At 34.6% G+C, this 20,081-nt stretch overlaps 1 protein-coding gene across 5 annotated transcripts in view; it reads right to left on the bottom strand.

Annotated features, from left to right (window-relative positions):
• Positions 1–20,081, bottom strand: part of LOC121369154 (protein kinase C delta type-like) — a 99,421-nt gene continuing 79,340 nt past the window's right edge. For all 5 annotated transcript variants that reach the window (XM_041494036.1, XM_041494039.1, XM_041494038.1 and 2 more), the window contains 15 exons: positions 18,311–18,507; positions 16,548–16,614; positions 15,617–15,779; positions 14,197–14,228; positions 13,541–13,626; positions 12,619–12,748; positions 11,823–11,959; positions 10,933–11,130; positions 9,318–9,491; positions 7,531–7,622; positions 6,512–6,574; positions 5,143–5,281; positions 4,375–4,563; positions 2,761–2,901; positions 1–2,044 (listed from right to left, as the gene is read on the bottom strand). In XM_041494036.1, the coding sequence (XP_041349970.1) occupies positions 1,901–2,044; positions 2,761–2,901; positions 4,375–4,563; positions 5,143–5,281; positions 6,512–6,574; positions 7,531–7,622; positions 9,318–9,491; positions 10,933–11,130; positions 11,823–11,959; positions 12,619–12,748; positions 13,541–13,626; positions 14,197–14,228; positions 15,617–15,779; positions 16,548–16,614; positions 18,311–18,507 (1,952 nt within the window). In that variant the 3' untranslated portion in view covers positions 1–1,900. The remainder of the gene's footprint in view (positions 2,045–2,760; positions 2,902–4,374; positions 4,564–5,142; positions 5,282–6,511; positions 6,575–7,530; positions 7,623–9,317; positions 9,492–10,932; positions 11,131–11,822; positions 11,960–12,618; positions 12,749–13,540; positions 13,627–14,196; positions 14,229–15,616; positions 15,780–16,547; positions 16,615–18,310; positions 18,508–20,081) is intronic.

Genomic DNA, 20,081 nt, shown 5'->3' with positions numbered 1-20,081 from the left:
AAACAGTAATAAAATTCATTACTTTAATTGCACCAACTTTAATGACACCAATATAGCGGGGGTTTTTAAAATTTAATTACACCAATATAGTATTTTAAGTGGTGGTCAGCTGCATGATTAAAGTGCCGTATGTGCAAGACCACTACTGACAACTGACCATCAATGACCACCATGGGTAGAAAACCCTGACAATGCAAATTAGATTATTGCTGAAGACAAACCGACTGCTGTATCAGCTTGCTTTCTTGCGTTACCAAAGATGTTAATGCCTGTAAGTGGTAGGCAGTGCTTTTGTTTCTTTGGGGGTGGGGGGTGGGGTGAGTTTGGTTGTTTGTTTGGGGTTTTTTTTTTTTTTTTGTTCATTGCATATTTAACAAATATTTCACCATGGAATTTCAAAGAATTTCAAAGATGTTTATTCAGGCCACGAAGTGCCAGTACTTTTATTGAATATAGATTTTAATTACAGGGGATCTTTATATGGAGGCAACATATCCTTTATAGTTGGGTTGATCATGACATATTGAAATCATGAATTTCTATGTTGGTAATCAGTGATATCGTCATTAATAACAGAAATAGCAGATGAAAATGAAACATAGGAAGTTATTGGCATCTTCTATGAAGGGCACGACACATGTTAACGGTGCCTAAGAAGAATGCTATTCATTAGTTTGTCTCAGGTATTGACATGACATTAACTATCTAGCTTCTTCGTTCTTTATGTTTTGAATGTCTTCAATATATTTCTAAGGTCTATTCCCAAGATGAGATATAGCCGTCATATATCTGCTTGCAGCCAGTCCTCATTAATTTATCACCTGGAAATGATTATCAAAAAAGTTCCAAAACCATTTGTTTAATTTTTGTTGTTATAAAACTGTGTCGGAAGGATTCTTTAAAATGTAGTTTGTCTTCTTTTTAATCTTTCTTACTCTGCACCAGCATATCAGCTGGTTTACAAATTACATTGGTCAATGGTCACCACTGTCTCACTAACTTATCTTGTTTTTAATCTTTCTTACTCTGCACCAGCATATCAGCTGGTTTACATGGGTCAAAGGTCACCACTGTCTCACTAATTTATCTTGTTTTTAATCTTTCTTACTCTGCACCAGCATATCAGCTGGTTTACATGGGTCAAAGGTCACCACTGTCTCACTAATTTATCTTGTATTTAACACAGGCCATGTTACCATAGGCCAAAGTAATTTGTCCTATATTTGCTGCCAAGATAATTATTGTTCGATACACATTCTTTTTGTGTTTTCCACCAAAATGTTCCCCGACCTCAGTTTCATAAACCTCTTATTGTCTCACCTCAGACTCAGCTATAGAGCTGGTTTTTCATTCATGAATCACATATAATTTCCAACTGCTTAAGTTTGGGTCAACATCATGTCATGGACCTGTTTTATCCCCAAATCACACAGCAAAGTCAGTCAAATTGTCCTGAATCAATACTTAAATCACCAATTATAAGGGCAATTTATTTTCATTTTAGAGGAATCTACATCGAATATAAAAATCTTATCAGCAACAAGAAATACACATTTCTGTTGATCCATTCTGAAAGAGATTTTAAACGTCTGTTCATGGATGCAGTGCTAACAAAGATTGGCTCATAGCATTTGGACATTAATCCATTGAAACCTGCATACAGTTAGATCCCCATGGATGCAGTGCTAGCAAAGACTGGTTCAAAGCATCAAAGACCTTAATCCATTTAGATCCCCATGTCCAGGCACCAATTGTAAGCCCTGAATCGAGACATCAGTTATGAGGCCGGCATTAAGTCCAAACTTTTTTTCTTCTTTTTGTTTTGTTTCATTATTTAATACTGATGTCCATGGTTGTACACTTGTAGACTGGTGTTCTTTGCGTAGATTGGTAGCCCGCTTCAGACTATGTCCGGATTTGTGAATGAGAAATGTTTGAACACCGCCTGGTTCATCGTTTTAAGCAATTCTTTGTCGGGCGGGGTCAGATTGGGCTGCTCCATTGTGAAGTCGACATCAAAGTTTGAAGCATCGCTGGGTGATTTCTGAAGACAATACGGGAAAAAGGAAATGATGAAATCTTCTACTAACAAATATATTTGATTATAATTTTCTCAATTGAGTTACTGTTTTGTCAAAAGTCATTAAAATAATATGGAGTTGATATCACTTGCTGCAGCATAGGCTGTTCCTACTGATAAAGCGGCAAGGATCTTTTATATGCACTTTCTTATAAACAGGGCATTACATACAGTGACCCTTGATGCACCAGTTGGTTGGGATAGGAAATAACCCAGAGTCCACTGAGGGTGATCGATCCTACAACCCATCACACTTCATGTAAGTATTCTACCACTGAGCTACATCCCAATCTTCATTAAATCAAATATTAAAAAAATGATCAAATAGAAATAATAATGTTTTTCTTAATTGGGTATCAATATTAGCAACTGGAAAAAAAAGAAGTTTCATGATTGCCCAGAACATTAATGGCTAACAGATGTCAGATGGCAATAGGTTTTTTTTCTGGTAACATATATAATTTGGAAGACTATAGATGAATCCACCTGTCACCACAGAAGAAAATATTGTAAACTCATTCCAGATTTTTTATTACTTAAAAATAACTTTGTATACTTTCCCCACTACACAGTCAGAACAACAAATATTCTTGGTTTTTGATATATCAAACACAGAATACTTGATGGTATGTGAGACCTTTCTTCAAACAAAAGAAAAATAAATGTGTCTGATAACTTACAATCTTTGGTTTAAAGACTGGTGGAAGTTCCCGACGTTCCAGTTTTTCCCAGTCAATGTTCCTAAAGAAGGCTTGAGATCGGAGTGGACCAGACGGACATCCTGGCATTCCTAAACGCACACTTGGATTTCTTTCAAACAACTGGAAGTAAAAAGAAAATACGGTAAAAAAAAAAAAACATTCGAAAACCTATACACCTGGACTTCTTTTAAACAATTGGAAGTAAAACGAAAATACAGTAAACAAAATATACATTCCAAAACCTATACACTTGGTACATCTTTTAAACAAATGGAAGTAAAAAGAACACACATTAACAAAATACATTCCAAAACATACACACAGAATAAATGGTACCTGCAACTAAATACATTTCAATACATATACACTTGGGATTTCTTATGGCTGTAAAAACAGAAAAGAATACATGGTAACTAAATATATTCCAAAACATTTACACCTGGACTTCTTAGGGCTGTAGAAAAAGAAGAATACATGTTAACTAAATACAGTCAGTGAGATTACCGGTACATGACTTAGTGTTTTTTATTTATTTCATGATAAACGTAATTTGGTCAAAATGGACCTAAACTGTTCTCAAGACAATGATAATTTTAACAGACACAAAACCTAACAAGATTCAAATTGAACAATTTTAAATAGCTTAAAGATTTTAACTAAATTAATATTTGTGATTATTTTGTTGTCCAGTATATATATATATATATATATATATATTTATTACATAATGAAAATATATCTCTATTCTTATTAGTCAAAAACCAGTCACATGACCGTCCGTAAATAGTGATATTGCCCTGAGACGGTCTCACCGGTCCATCAAAAGTGATATTGCCCTGACCAATGAAATAAAGATGAAACAAAATTCTATCCAACAAATGAGTAGGTAACGTAATGCAACGTCAATTGCTAATTCTAATGTAAACAAGCACAAACTTGTGACAAAACGCTTTGATGTCCTTCAGCAAAAAGATAACATCTTTAGTCATACCAAGTTTAATTCCGTAAATACGACAAAAACAAGGTCAGTAATCGGCAAATTTTTTATGGAATATATCGCAGATTTAGAAACGTACATGGTACAACAAAATGCAGTTGGAATCGACACTCACAGGATTTTATGTTACAAAATTAATTTTAAAAATGCATTTGAAGGTAATCGGTAACTGTTCAGTATAAATGTATGTTCAGATTTATCACATTTTGTGTTTTATTTTGCTATTAATATGATTTTGGCACTCTTGCTGGTTATAATATCTCGAATATGATTTTTTTGTCTTGGTAATGTTTCAACTGTCTATTTCCGCATTCCTCTGCATGTCATACAACGTCATAGGATTACATGACGTCACTAAATCCCATCAGTTTTAACGCACTGCGGGAAATTATAAGCGTTGGCATATTTTGATTCTAATAAACGAAGCAGGAATGTACGAGTCTTATGGATGACATTATGTAATAAAACAATTATTGACCACATTTTCGGCAATATCAATTTCATCGGTCCATAAAACATGCTATTGCCCTCAACGGCGGGCAATAATTGATAAAATATATATATATATATATATATACACAAGTTAATCTACCAACCAGACTGAGGAGAATGGCTGCCTCCTTGGACATGGATCCCGGGTAACGAGGAGTGTCGTGCATGATGGAGTGAAACAGATCCTCTTCGTCATCGCCATGGAAAGGCGACTGACCAATCAACATCTCGTACAGCAACACCCCAAACGACCACCAGTCCACAGACGAGTTGTAACGCAGGCCTTTCAAAATCTGAATAAATTCAAACAACAATTTTATATATTAAACTACTTAATGTGTATAGTTACCGTGAACAAATTTACATCAGTCCAAACATTTATGAAAAAGGCACATTGGTTAGGGGCTGTTTTCAAGTATAATTTTTTTCACAAGTATAAAAGTCATACACTGGGAGGAGGTGGTCAATTTCAATGTGTTTTTAAAATGACTGAAGTTTAAAAAAAAAAAATATTCCTTGTTTAAGTCATGTTTGTATGTATGCCTTTAAAATGTAGCATAGCCCTCTCCCCCTACAAAAACCCCCATTCCTCTTGGCATTCTTGTGAAAATGTTGACAATTCTAAACGGTCCTAAATGATGGAAAACTCATAACTGCTAGTAAATCTTACTTAGCCTTGTAATTAAATGATTAACAACTGCTCAAATGCTCTCACCTAAAATTACATGTCTAAAATCTGAGTATTAAAAGAATATAAAATCTTTCCCTATAATATTAGTTTGGTAAATCACATTTTTGCTACACATAATGGTACAAAGGTAATTCAGAATGACATTTTATTAGTTGTAAGAGATGACTCCGACAGGACTTACCTCTGGGGCGATGTAGTCTGGGGTACCACAGAACGTGGACGCCTTGTTGTCACCATAGATGTTCTCCTTGCACATACCGAAGTCAGCCAGTTTGATGTGGCCATCTTTGTCTAACATCACATTGTCCAGCTTCAGATCTCTGAAATCAAAGTTAAATGTTTCGTTTTTGTTTAACGATACAACTAGAGCACATTGATTTATTAATCATCGGCTATTGGATGTCAAACCTTTGTTAATTCTGACACATAGTTTAACAGAGGAAATCTGCAACACTTTCCATTAATAGCAGGAAATCTTTTATACATCCCAGTCAGGATGGCACATACCACGGCCTTTGATATATCAGTCGTGTTGACTTGGCTAGAATAAGAATTTGAAATGAAATGTTTAATGCCAACTACATGCTAGGATCCTTCAGATTTTATTGATAATTATTAAGCCACTTAAAAACAAATTTTTCATATATCTAAAATCAAATTTTAATGATCTAATTACATGCTAAGCCTTATAAAAATCAAAATTCAGATATTCAAAATCAAATTATAATTTTAACTATATGCTGAGCCATATAAAAACTAGTTATTCTGATATCCAAAATGAAATATTAACGATAACTATAAGCTAGGCCACTTGAAATCTGGTTATTCAGATCTGTGAAATTGAATATTTTATAATACTAAGTTACCTAAATATTCAAAATTAAATATTTAATAACTTCATGCTAAACTAGTTATTTAGATCTCTGAAATTAAAGTTGACATGACAATTACACTCTAAGTCACATAAAAACCTTTTTGTATATTCCAATCTTCAAATTTTTCATGTTAACTAAAATCCTGGCTACAACATAATTGATCACAGACAGGGCTTCTAGATTATGGTAGCCCCACACCCATGGCTAGTGATATTCAGTGTTGGGCTAGTAAATAATTACTATAACTAGCCCGACGGCTAGTAGAAACACAACCTTGTCAAATGCTCCATTTTTATATTTCGTAAATGTGAATATCCTGCCCCTCTTTCCACCCCAATCTAAGGATTTGTAAGCTCAATCTCCCTCTTTAGGTGACATATCTGATTATTACTATTAGTAAAATTATATTTATTTAAAGTAGGGCTAGTGAATTTTTAATCATAGCTAGTACATTTTTAAAATGACTGATCCCATGGCTAGTGGATTTTTATAAAATTCTAGAAGCCCTGTCACAGATTTAATGAAACCTAGCTTCTTGAACAACAATCCCCCCCAAAAACATTGACAATAGACATCTGTGTTAAAAGAATAATCTTGTTATTGTTAAAAAAATATCTACGCATATCTGGGCTAGTAAACAAAGTATCATGAACAAAAAGATGTATTGAGACTAACCTGTATATTACTCCATGGGAATGTAAGTACTGGAGACCACAAACTATTTCAGCTGAATAAAACCTGCAAACAATCAGAGAAGTAGAAAATAAAAACGCACATCTTTCACCTCACCATATAACTTAATAATGGAAAATACAAACATAACTATAGTTTTAACAAACTTATGTCTTTACTTTGTTTATCAGTGGTTGTGGTCAACTGCTGTAATACCACTGGTATAGCTGGGGGGGGGGGGGGGGGGGGGAGGGGGGCATGTCTTTTCCAATTACACCTCTATTTTCCATACCATGTTATATATTTTCTGATCCCCATAACCTGACTCATAGACAGTGCAACTGCCCTCATGTCATTGCCCCCCACCCCTCCCCAATATAAAATCCTGACTATGTCAGTGTATGGTATCATACAACATGCAAACTTTTTCCCATGTTTTTTTATGACTGTAACACAAAACAGTGTAATAACACCTACCTCTGAGTGCTAAAATGGGGAATAATATCCAATGACTTAGTTCTTGTCTTAAACTATAAACTCACTGTGAATGGTTGAAGTCAAACTATAAACATACTATGAATGGTTGAAGTCAAACTATAAACTTACTATGAATGTTTGAAATCAAACTATAAACTTACTGTGAATGGTTGAAGTCAAACTATAAACATACTATGAATGGTTGAAGTCAAACTATAAACTTACTGTGAATGGTTGAAATCAAACTATAAACTTACTGTGAATGGTTGAAGTCAAACTATAAACATACTATGAATGGTTGAAGTCAAACTATAAACTTACTGTGAATGGTTGAAGTCAAACTATAAACTTACTGTGAATGGTTGAAGTCAAACTATAAACTTACTGTGAATGGTTGAAGTCAAACTATAAACTTACTGTGAATGGTTGAAGTCAAACTATAAACATACTATGAATGGTTGAAGTCAAACTATAAATTTACTGTGAATGGTTGAAGTCAAACTATAAACTTACTGTGAACGGTGGAAGTCAAACTATAAACTTACTGTGAACGGTGGAAGTCAAACTTGCCAGACACTTGTATATGAAACATGAGATCACCTCCGTTTAAATATTCCATCACAAAGTACAGGTGACTCTGTAGAGAAAAACAAACAACAGGGTACAGTTATAAAAGGTTTTTTAATTTAGCTAGACAAAAAAAAAGGAATTTTCAAACTAAAACATTACTCCCACTAAGTGTTACATCAAAGAATTGTCATATACAAAGTATTATTATATAACATTTAGTGAAATATCTTAAAATATCAGTGAAATAAAAGTGTTATCAGCCACTCAGTGACGATAACACATTTTAGAGTGAAAATTTCACTATTTTACTCTAAAATGTGTTATCATCACTGCAGAAAGTGTTATTTTCACTGAAAGAAAGCCGGAACTATTTTGCTACTGGCATTTTAAAAATAAAGGTAAATTGCCAAAAGTTATATAATAAATAGAAAATTTCATGTTTTTTGTCAAATATGTTTTATATCTCATCTTGTGAAGTTTACATGAGTCGCATTTGCGCGACGAGTGTGATATGATTGCAAACTTCACGAGATGAGATATAAATCATATTTGACAAAAAACATGAAATATCCTCTATATATCTAATAATGCCTGTTATAAGACGTAACAACCTTGATCATGGAAATAAACCGGTTATCACATGGTGTCAGTTTTTAAAATCATTTCACAGAGATTAACGACAATGCTATCCATTTTACATATTGTCCTGGTAGGTAGCCAGATTAGATGAAATATTTTAGAATGCAAAATATTTTCCAGATCTGACAAAAAGTCTTTTTTTTTGTACATGTATTTAACAATAGTATTACAGGTACAAAACACTGGGAATGGGAACTCAAAACATTACTGTTGTAAATGAATAAATACTGTAGAAACCAAAAAAACATCTTCACATTGGCAGCAAAAATTTGGGGTGGGACGTAGCCCAATGGTAAAGTGTTCGCTCGATGTGCAGTCAGTCTGAGATCAATTCCCGTCGGTGGGCCCATTGGGCTATTTCTTGTTCCAGCCAGTGCACCACGACTGGCATATCAAGGCCGTGGTATGTACTACAATGTCCGTGGGATAATGCATATAAAAGATCTCTTGCTGCTAATTTGAAAAGCACCTTCCGCTTGTTATCGGCTACGGTTGGATTGCTGGTGCTCCCTTGTACCTGCCAGTGCAGACGGTCCCTCCTTCACCCACCCCAACCCTTTTCTGTCCTGGACGGAAGAACCGGCTGAGGCTGGTACTTGTGCCCAGGACAGGTGTGCGCTACAACAGCTTGCTCTGAATGTGCACGTTAAACAATCTCCCATTCCCCATTTGAAAAGAGTAACCCATGATGTGGCGACAGCGGGTTTCCTCTCTCAATATCTGTGTGGTCCGTAACCATATGTCTGATGCCATAGAACCGTAAATAAAATGTGTTGAGCATGTCGTTAAATAAAAAAACATTTCCTTTTCTTTGAGAAGAGTTCCTTTTAGACGGTATGGGATCTCTTACCTTTGACTGGAATAAACTAGACGGTGTGGGATCTCTTACCTTTGACTGGAATAAACTAGACGGTGTGGGATCTCTTACCTTTGACTGGAATAAACTAGACGGTGTGGGATCTCTTACCTTTGACTGGAATAAACTAGACGGTGTGGGATCTCTTACCTTTGACTGGAATAAACTAGACGGTGTGGGATCTCTTACCTTTGACTGGAATAAACTAGACGGTGTGGGATCTCTTACCTTTGACTGGAATAAACTAGACGGTATGGGATCTCTTACCTTTGACTGGAAAGTGCTGTAAAGATAGGTGAGGAACGGGTGCTTGGAGCCCAGTGCTAGAACCCGTCTCTCAATCAACGTACACTCAACATCATCATCCTCCAGCACAACGTCCTTCCTGAGGGCTTTGATGGCCACATATGTCTTGTCGGCCTTCACCTCAGCCAGCAGAACCTGGAACAGGTGGACCACATGTCAAATTGGCTAATTATCGAATTAAAACACCTTTAACATACACTTCATCTCAGCCAGCAGAACCTGGAACAGGTGGACCACATGTCAAATTGGCTAATTATCGAATTAAAACACCTTTAACATACACTTCATCTCAGCCAGCAGAACCTGGAACAGGTGGACCACATGTCAAATTGGCTAATTATCGAATTAAAACACCTTTAACATACACTTCATCTCGGCCAGCAGAACCTGGAACAGGTGGACCACATGTCAAATTGGCTAATTATCGAATTAAAACACCTTTAACATACACTTCATCTCGGCCAGCAGAACCTGGAACAGGTGGACCACATGTCAAATTGGCTAATTATCGAATTAAAACACCTTTAACATACACTTCATCTCGGCCAGCAGAACCTGGAACAGGTGGACCACATGTCAAATTGGCTAATTTTCAAATTAAACAACTTTAACATGCACCTGCACTGCTAAACCATTGACATCTGTCCATTTTCTTCCAGGAGGTGGGATTTAGCTCAATTGGTTGAGTGTTTGCCTAAGTGCTTGTGTCGCAGGATGGAACCACCTTGGTGGATCCATCCAACTGATTGGGGGTTTTCTCGTGACAACCAGTGCATGGCAACTGGTCAAAGGCAGTGGTATGTGCTTTCCTGTCTGTGGGAAAGTGCATATAAAAGATCCCTTGCTGCTAATGGAAAAATGTAGCAGGTTTCCTCCGATAATAAGTGTCAGAATTACCAATTGTTTGAACCAATAGCCGATGATTAATTAATCAATGTGCTCTAGTGGTGTTGTTAAACAAAACAAACTTTATTATCTTCCAGTAATGTCCAGATGCACATCAGTGCTAGACTGATCATGAGATGTCGGAGCATGTGTTACCACAAAGTGGTCCTCCTTTCCATTTTGAAAGTTATGTTGACTATTTCCCATACATCAATAACAGTAGCTGAAAATCTAGACCACTATAAAATAAGATTTAGCTTACAGACTCAAGGTTTTAGTTAATAAGACAAAAAATATGTAAAAAATGTCTTAAAACTATCTACATTTTTTACATATTTTATACCATCCTGGGGTATAGCCAGAGAGGAAAAAACGCCGAGGCAAACCAAGACCTGTAAAATAAATATCAGTGTCATGGGAAAAATAAAATAAATCTGGGAAAATTCCAGATGAGGCAAGCACCTCGTCTGCCTCATGCTGGATACGCCATTACCATTTTATAGACTTTATCTTAATATCCAGTTAAATACATTAGCTTGGATCCTATCTACACTTGATCTCCAGAGAAGTTAGGATTTTGTGGCACCTTGCTTTTGCTGTCTACTCTTAATAAGATAAAGTAAGCATTAGTAACTAATTCATCAACACTGGTTACACTACAATAGTACATTAATCAGTAAAACAAAAATACCTTTCCAAAGCTTCCTTTTCCTAACACTTTGATTAAAATGAAATCATCAGGAGTGAATTTTTTCCTGGGTGGTACAACTACCGGCGTTGGTCCATCTAGCGGAGCTCCAGGTTTCTCCCACACCATCATGTAGCTCTCATCATCGCTGTCCTGGTCATCGTCGTCGGGGGCGGCGATTGCCAGCTCGGTACTCGCCGACTGAAATAACAAGTTCAGTATTAGTCTTATATGTAATATCATTGTTCACAACTGAAAATACAATTTTAGTATTGGTCTTAGATGTAAAATTGTTGATGATAACTGAAAATATAATTTTAGTATTGGTCTTAGATGTAAAATTGTTGATGATAACTGAAAATATAATTTTAGTATTGGTCTTAGATGTAAAATTGTTGATGATAACTGAAAATATAATTTTGGTATTGGTCTTAGATGTAAAATTGTTGATAACTGAAAATATAATTTTGGTATTGGTCTTAGATGTAATATCGTTGTTCCCAACTGAAAATACAATTTCAGTATTGGTCTTAAGACGTAAAATCATTGTTCACAACTGAAAATACAATTTCAGTTTTGGCCTAACATGTAAACTTTACATTAAATCATTGCTGATGACTGAAAATACACATTTTATTAAAAATATATTTTTTATTATTACAGTGAAACCTCTCAAAACCCTCTGTAAACCGGAATTCCCTTAAAACCTGACATTTTTTATGGTCCTTTTTAAAAAATCATTAAATAACTTAATCTCTCTAAACTGGATACCTCTTAAAATCAGACATTTTACTTGGTATTTCGGGTGTCCGGTTTAGAGGGGTTTCACTGTAGTAACTAGTACATCATTGCACTGAATTATTAAAGAAAATAAACGTTTTAAAATCCCATACGTTAGCAGTGGACGGAGATTTCATGGAGGATGGTGTCCCGTGCACATGGCTGAGAGCCTCGGCGAGCAGTCTTTGGTTGATTCCACACAGATTGGGCATGTTCTTCTCACACTTCTTGTGGCAGTTAACACCACACACTGAAAATAATACAGAAATAGAAACTAAAATACAAGAAATAAAAATGGTCAAATAGTGATTAATTTATGAAATATTCCACTGCATAATATGAAGAAAAAAAACACTCCCAAAAACCCCCGCCAAAACTCAGTTTAGTTAAATCATCAAAATTTAATAAGTCAAGAATTTATAAAATATTCAATTAAAAATAAAAAATACTCATAATTCTTTGTTTAGTTAAAAAAAAGAAAAAAAAAAAAAGAATGTCAAATAGTAATTTATGAAGTACTCTAATACATAATAAAAAAAAAATTAAAAAAATTAAAAACCCACTCATATACAGGTATTCTTTGCACAAAACAGAAAGAAATCTTTTATAAACACTTTCCCATAGACAAAAAAAAGGAATTTGTCAAATAGTAATTTATGAAGTATTCTAATACATAATAAAAAAAAAGTAAAAAAAAAAACCCCACTCATATACAGGTATTCTTTGCACAAAACAGAAAGAAATCTTTTATAAACACTTTCCCATAAACAAACAAAAAAAGAATTTGTCAAATAGTACTTGCTAAGATCGTTGACCTACCAGTCATGCAGCACTTTTCTCTACAAAATAAAACATTTAGTAACAACTCAATATATATTTTAAATATTTGCAGTCCTAATCATTTTGTACCTTCACACTTGAGCCCCTGTCGGAAGAGGCCATACAACATTTGACCACATTGCGCACAGAATGTTGGCGTCATGTAGTTATTCACTTTGAATCGGTGTGGTACATTGATGTTGAATCGCTTTGTCAGCATCTGAAACAAAAACAATAATAATAACAATAATTATAAATTAATGCATTTTCCAACTCTTTATCTGTAGATGGTTTAATATTATGTGATAATGATGAGACTGCAAGTCAGCACCATTCAACAAAATTGAACTAGAAAATAAATAACTGTTTGTGGAAAACTAATAGAAGCTAGATGTGGATATCAAGGGACCACCATCTGCATTCACTTTTGCCTACACAGAAAGAGTTCATGTTCTGAACTACATAAAAGACTTCGAAAATGCTTTGGATAAAAGCAATGTTTCTGCAAAATGGTTCTGCCTTTTTTAATATATGGCCACCATAGACACATTAAAAATATTTCAGGTCAAAATAAGAAATTCTCTGTAAAAGTTGAGGTTACTTTATTTTTAATGCAGATCCTGAAAGCCTGAATGAATATCCATTGTCAAGTTAGAAATATTTTACGTCAAAATAAGAAATTCTCTGTGAAAGTAGTTATTTTGTTCTTCATGCAGAACCTGAATAATCATTTGTGATTAGTGTGACACAGAATGAATTGTTAAAATTATGCTTTGAAAACTAACTTACCTTTGTAAAGTTTATTTTGTTTAACAACACCACTAGAGCATATTGATTTATTAACCATCAACTATTAGCTGTCAGGCATTTTGACCATTTCGACACTTAGAGAGGAAACCCGCTACATTTTTCCATTGGTAAAAAAATATCTTTTTTATGCACCATCCCACAGACAGGATAGCACATACCATGGCCTTTGATATACCAGTCGTGCACTGGCTAGATAACTTACCTTTGTTTCCCGGCTATCTTTGGCGCTACCAGGACAGCGGCCGAGGATCTTGTCATGGCACTTCTTATGAACTGCACAATTACAAACTGAAAAATACATTTTAATAACATATTACAACACTGGTTTTAAAGGCACTGCTGAGTATGCAGTCATTGTATGATGTTTCCAACTAACAGAGGCTTTTTGGTGACTGAAATTACATATTAAACATACTTTTTTATTGTTTACCAGTGTTTGTATATTCAATGTTTGTGGTCATGTATTAATGCTTGTACCATTTATTTTTCATTTTACCTCACAGTAAATATTCATTTTGTATATACAGGTATTGTGCAGGTATTGGAAGGTAAAATCCGATTTGAGCTATTACAAACATTAGGATGACAACAAAGACCTTGTTTATACAGACTGATATCACAAACAAGAAAATATCTTTAATATGTAATTTAAGTCACAAAACTTAAATTAAAATGTTCCACAATTTCAAATAAAATCTGTACCAAAACAGAGCTACTGGTTACTAGACGAAGAGCCCGGATTAAACCTATTTTTATTATAAAATTAATCATATGAAACCTACATAATATATGTACGGTACTGCAATATGTAGAACTAGAAGTATAAAATGGATTTAAGAAATATAACAGTAATATTACCTTTACATTGGTATCCTTGCTTGTTTAGTCCCCTGAAATTAAGAGTTGTTTATACAGAATCAACATGTTTATAAAGGACACATAACTGTTTCGAATTGTCAGAAGGCTTGACATTTTAATTTCTTAAAGCCATTTATCCTACATCACAATGTCACTTACAAGTTTGGCTGCTGTACTGTGGGCGGTGGGTGAGAATCACTGATGTAAGTTAATCTTAGGAAATCGGGTATATTTATGTACGTGGGTATGTGTCAGCATGGACAAGTATACTAATATCATGGTATTTTAGACTTGTTTTTATGATCGAGTGCAAATTATGTAATTGTTTTTAATTCTCTGAAGAACATGTCAACTGATATATGTGTATATTATAAATTGTATGTAACAAAGTATGTGTGGAGAGGCATTAATAGAGGCCAATGGCCTGTACATCCATTTCTTTAGTGAAATAAATATTGTTTAAACACATTGCTGTCAGGAAAAGACAATTTTTATTGAGAAGGGATATGTATGAAGTTCTCTTTATAGCCAGGTACTTTTAACACATGGGATCTTTTATAGCAGATAGATCATTAGGACCTTAGATTTCACTAATTTGGGTGCAACAGGGTTTTAATCTGTTCTGAGCAGAGGTCTTTTTTCATGCAGTAAAGCTATTAACAATTGCTGAAGAGGTGTGAACATCCAGAAATGCATTTCAAGTTAATTAAATCTAATTAAAGATTAATATTTCAGTGATTTGGAGTTCAAATATTTTGATGTCAGCATGCTTGTACTTAATTTGGGCATGATTATTTTAGGCAAACATATTTTGGGGTCAATGTTTATTGCCTTGACCTACATGTAGGTGCAATCTCAAGGCCTTGATCATGGTTATTTATTTGGTCAGATTTATTCATGAAAATTTACCTTATTCACATTTATAAAAACGTTTTTTTAACTAGACAGACCATGGTTACCTGCATGTACATGGTCAAACATATTCATAAAAAATTGGTCTTATTCACTTTCATTTTCCCCACATTGTTAAATCTAATTATAATAATTTATAATACACTATCACAAAATATTGTGTACATACTTCCAATGATTCTGAGGATACATCTTCACTTTTTGAATGTGGTAACAGGTTTTGTTTTGTATCCATGGTTCAGGACTCGAAACAGCCTGTGGCCAAGTTGCCAAATGCGACCATTGTCCTGTTTGGGCGACTTATATATTAAAAAAATAATGTCGTCCAAATAATATTATCTTCTTTAGAGCTATAACACATGAGCCACTATTAATATTTGTATTCCACATTAAAATCTTGCTCGTGGTTCGCTTACCATAATTTGCCAACATGCATTATTATTTTTGGGCTATCATATTTTGTAGTGAGTTTCGAACCCTGATGGTTATGTTACATTGGTATACATACCACATGAAGGTGTTGCAGAATGAACAGTAAGTAAACTGTCTGAAGAATTTTGCAATAAACTCGTGGCCCCGGACCTCATGCACTTTCTGTTGTTTCATCGCACCGCGGCGGACGAACGCTTGTTTAACAGTCCGGCTATCATCAATAGATTTCTGTATTTGGTCTGGAAAAGTCAAAGAATAAAGATTAACTTAATTTAATTTTTATTGCATATTGTACATATATTAGTAAAAATCTAAATTTCATTAATAAATTTATGTATCATAATGACTGATTTAATTTAGTTTTCACTGTACAAATATTTGCAAAAATAACCCATTTTAATCAACAGATTTTAGTACATGTATTTGGTCTGTAGAAATGACAAAGAATGATTCATTTAACTCATACAAAAGCCCCCAAAAGAAGATTTAAACTATGCTGTTTGATGGAAATTTGTTTTGGAATTTAAAAAAAAAATTACACTGAAATTTATGGTAAATTTTTTTTATTAAGAGTTTGAATAGGTTTAAAACAAAATAATAACTTTTTAATACAAATTTTTTAAATATTCATCATAGAATACCATAAAATTCATCAGCTTCATTTTGTATGATGAAACATAATCATCCTGGACCGAATTTACGACGCCTGGGTTTTTTTTTAATGCAGGTGTTTAAGCACTGTAAATGCATGTAGTTAGATGTGTGTAAGTTCAAAACAGGTGTCGTAAATTCAGCTAATTATTTTCATCTAATAACAACAGTTGATGTCTGAAAACAAATTCAATTCAAAAAGGTCAAAATCTGTTGTTAAAATACAGTTAGCAAGAGCCTGTGGGGAAATAGCAATTACAGAGATGGTATTTATTGTATTAGTGACCTACTGGTCATAAAATTGAGTTAGCTTCTCCTACATACCTCTTGTTATTATGAAGTTAAAAAACACTTACCATCTCCAGCCTCCCCTCGGAAATATCTAATCTGCACTTGTAACCGACCAGATGGTCGCAAGTCAAGCTGACAAAAACAGAGGGAAGAAAAACGTTAATACATACTAACTTTAAAGTTAGGGAGTTTCAGTTTATTCACAATTACATTGACAAGTCACGTTAATAGTCCCTAATGTAAATAGTTTTTGTGGATTTTCTCTTTTCATAATATTGTATTTGACATTTTTATCATTTGGTTGTTGTTTTATGTTGTGACTAAATTGTATGTTATATATTGTAATTGTGTCATTCTGTAAAAACAAAAAACATTTTTATCATTTGGTTGTTGTTTTATGTTGTGACTAAATTGTATGTTATATATTGTAATTGTGTCATTCTGTAAAAACAAAAAACATTTTTATCATTTGGTTGTTGTTTTATGTTGTGACTAAATTGTATGTTATATATTGTAATTGTGTCATTCTGTAAAAACAAAAAACATTTTTGGCAATTTTTAACCCTCATTCGGGAATTTTCTATTTTAAAATTGGAACAAAACATGAAATAGCTTTTATTTAGAATAGTGAAATAGTGCCAAATATTGGATAAGAAAATGGATAACAACACCTTAAATACTGATATTTTTCACAAATATACAGTGAAACCTGTTTAAACCGGAACCTGAACAAACCAGAATCCTGTCAAAACTGGCAGTTTTATGGTCCCGAATTTTCTAAATTCTAAAATGCAACCCTCTAAACAGCGGACGCTATCTAAATTGGATAAATATTAGGTCCCCAGTGTGATCCGCTTTAGACAGGTTTCACTGTACTTGACTATACTACTTAGGGTCATACCTAGCCTAATATACAGGGGTGGGAATTGGTGAACTGTAAAAAAAAGAGGAAATCTAGGAGTCCCGGAAATTCTTGAAATCCTAAGTTAAAATCTGTGCCATCTGACACATTTTGGAGGAAAGGACGGTTAAAATGTGAACAATGTTCCACAAGAGGAAAACAGCTGATCTGAGGAAAATAAAATTTTAAAAGATGGCACTTTTTGGGATTTTTTTTTGGGGGGGGGGGGGGGGGGGGGGGGGAGGAAAGGCAGGAATGGCAACTTCCCACTAGATTAGACCCTTGTACTGGGTGTTTTTTTCACACTTGGACTACCTCACATTTTAAAAATAGCTGGCACAGTAATATAGGGTTTTCTCCAGCTAGACAAAATGGGTGCTTAAAGGGCCATGCCCTAGTTTCAACCCGTGAAAATTAACACTAAGTTTAGTTAATTTACAAACCTGTAACACATTTGGATAAAGTTACAATTGTGTCAAACATGAGTCTGTGACTTTGAAATGGTGAAATACCCTCTAAAAAATAGATTAAAACTGGACTCCATAGCTGTTACTTCTCAGAGGCACATGAGTTTTTAAAAATATGAGAAATGCATTTTGTGATAATAAAAACACTAGGATGACCAAAAACACTCTGAATGCATGGAAATGGATAATCTAAACAATAAAATCTAAGTAAAATATGATTTCAGTTATCAAAAATGGCTCTAATAGTAAAAAATATGCCGTAGTGTTTAAAAACTAGGGTATGTCCCTTAAAAGGACACTTTTTATTGGGGGGTTTTCCAGGGGTGGGTGGGTGGGGGCAGGAGAGAAGGAATGGCAACTTCCCACTAGATCAGGCCCTTGTACTAAACATTTTCTTTTTTCATACTTGGATTACGTCACATCTTAATACTGCTGATAACTGTGTTTGTCAAGCACTCACCCAGGCTGTCACTAAATTGCTGTTGCTACATTTGTCCGCCAGTAGCTTTGCCCCAATCGTGATATCTGCCAGGAATTTATTGGGTCTCTCCATGACAACCATCTGAATGACACGCCCCTCGTACAGGTGGGCATCAAAGCAAGTGTTCCACTCCGGATATAGAGTTCGCTTCTTCTGTACAAATGTTATACCTCGACCTGGAAAACACAGAAAATATTCCTTCTATTAACGTGGTTATATCTTTACTTTTTCAATCATCTTAAAAATTATAAATTAAATGTGTTTATTCGTAGGCCATGTATGTAGCTTTAGGTTTATTTTCCGTCAAAGTAAAGTTCCACTGTGATATGCCGACCATAATTAAAAAACAAACAGGCACTCAATAACTTCCGTGACACGCAGTTACTAGTGGTGTAATTCGATTGGTTCTCAGCGTCCTCACTGAACAGTAGAAGATGTATGGTCACTCTATTGAGTCTCGAGAAACAAAACAAATGAGGTGTTATGTTAGGTGTCTGATTGTTTCTAGCCAGATAAGATTGGTAAATAAACATGAATTGCTGAAGGCGGCAGTCATTAAAGAGGTGTCCTCCCATTTTGCCTACAACCCACTTTGCCTTTAAAGATGCCCCGTGTTAGGGTCTTATTCAGCTCTATTCAACGGTCATACTCCACTGAAGGATTAACGGTGACATGAAACAAACAAATGAGTTAAACATGCCACATGGGTAATAACCTTCAATTAATCAAAATAACTTCTGCAAGTCAATGTCAGTGTTTGCAAAATGTATTAATGAATACATTTGCATGCAAAATGCCACCGAAAAAATCATAATGCTTTAACATTAGAACAAAGAATCGACGTTATTAACAAATCTGAGAAAGGCAATTTAAGTGTGCGAAAGATCGCCAATTATTTTGGTGTAGGACGTTTTCAGATTAATTCTATTTTAAAAAGGAAAGCTGATGTTCTGGCCGCCATATAAAAGTAAATAAAATGTGTTGAGCGCGTCGTTAAATAAAACATTTCCTTCCTTCTGGCCAATTTTGACAATAATGTTTCAGCCGAAAGAAAAAGGCAGAAGAAAGCAACAGGCAATGATGACATAAACAAGCTAGCGTGGAATGGTTTAAAACTGCAACATCTTTTTTTTATGAGTTGTAATTTAATATATGGGTTCTAATTGTGAACCTGTATATAAGGGTCACCTGTCTATAATGGCCACTTTTGTCAGGTCCTTTGGGTGGCCGTTATATACAGGTTTGACTGTACCTGTATAAACAAGTAGCTTAATCAGTTAAAAAGTTTATTTTGTTTAACGACACCACTAGGGCAGATTAATTAATCATCGGCTATTGGATGTCAAACATTTGGTAATTCTGATTCGTAATTTAACACAGGAAACCCACTAAATTTTCCTACTGCATCAAGGGATCTTTTATATGCACTTTCCCAAAGATAGGAAAGCACATACCACGGCCTTTCATCAGTTGTGGTGCACTGGTTGGAACGAGAAAACACCCAATCAGCTGAATGGATCCACTGAGGTGGTTCAGTCCTACGACGCAAATACCTCAGGTGAGCACTCAACTGACTGAGCTAAATCCTGCCCCTAGCTTAATCAGTGATTTCATGTCGTTTCAATGGTCTAGTGATCAATGGTTAACTTCATAATGCCGTAAAGTTAAAACCATACAAAAATATGCTTTGCTAAGATGACATTACATATGTATGTCTCCATTTTCAATAAAGGCTATTTCAATTTTATAA

Source organism: Gigantopelta aegis, chromosome 3 (genome assembly GCF_016097555.1).
Source record: "Gigantopelta aegis isolate Gae_Host chromosome 3, Gae_host_genome, whole genome shotgun sequence".
Lineage (NCBI taxonomy): Eukaryota > Metazoa > Mollusca > Gastropoda > Neomphalida > Peltospiridae > Gigantopelta > Gigantopelta aegis.
The sequence above is the reverse complement of the archived record's forward strand: the minus strand, read 5'-3'. Positions and strand labels throughout refer to the sequence as shown.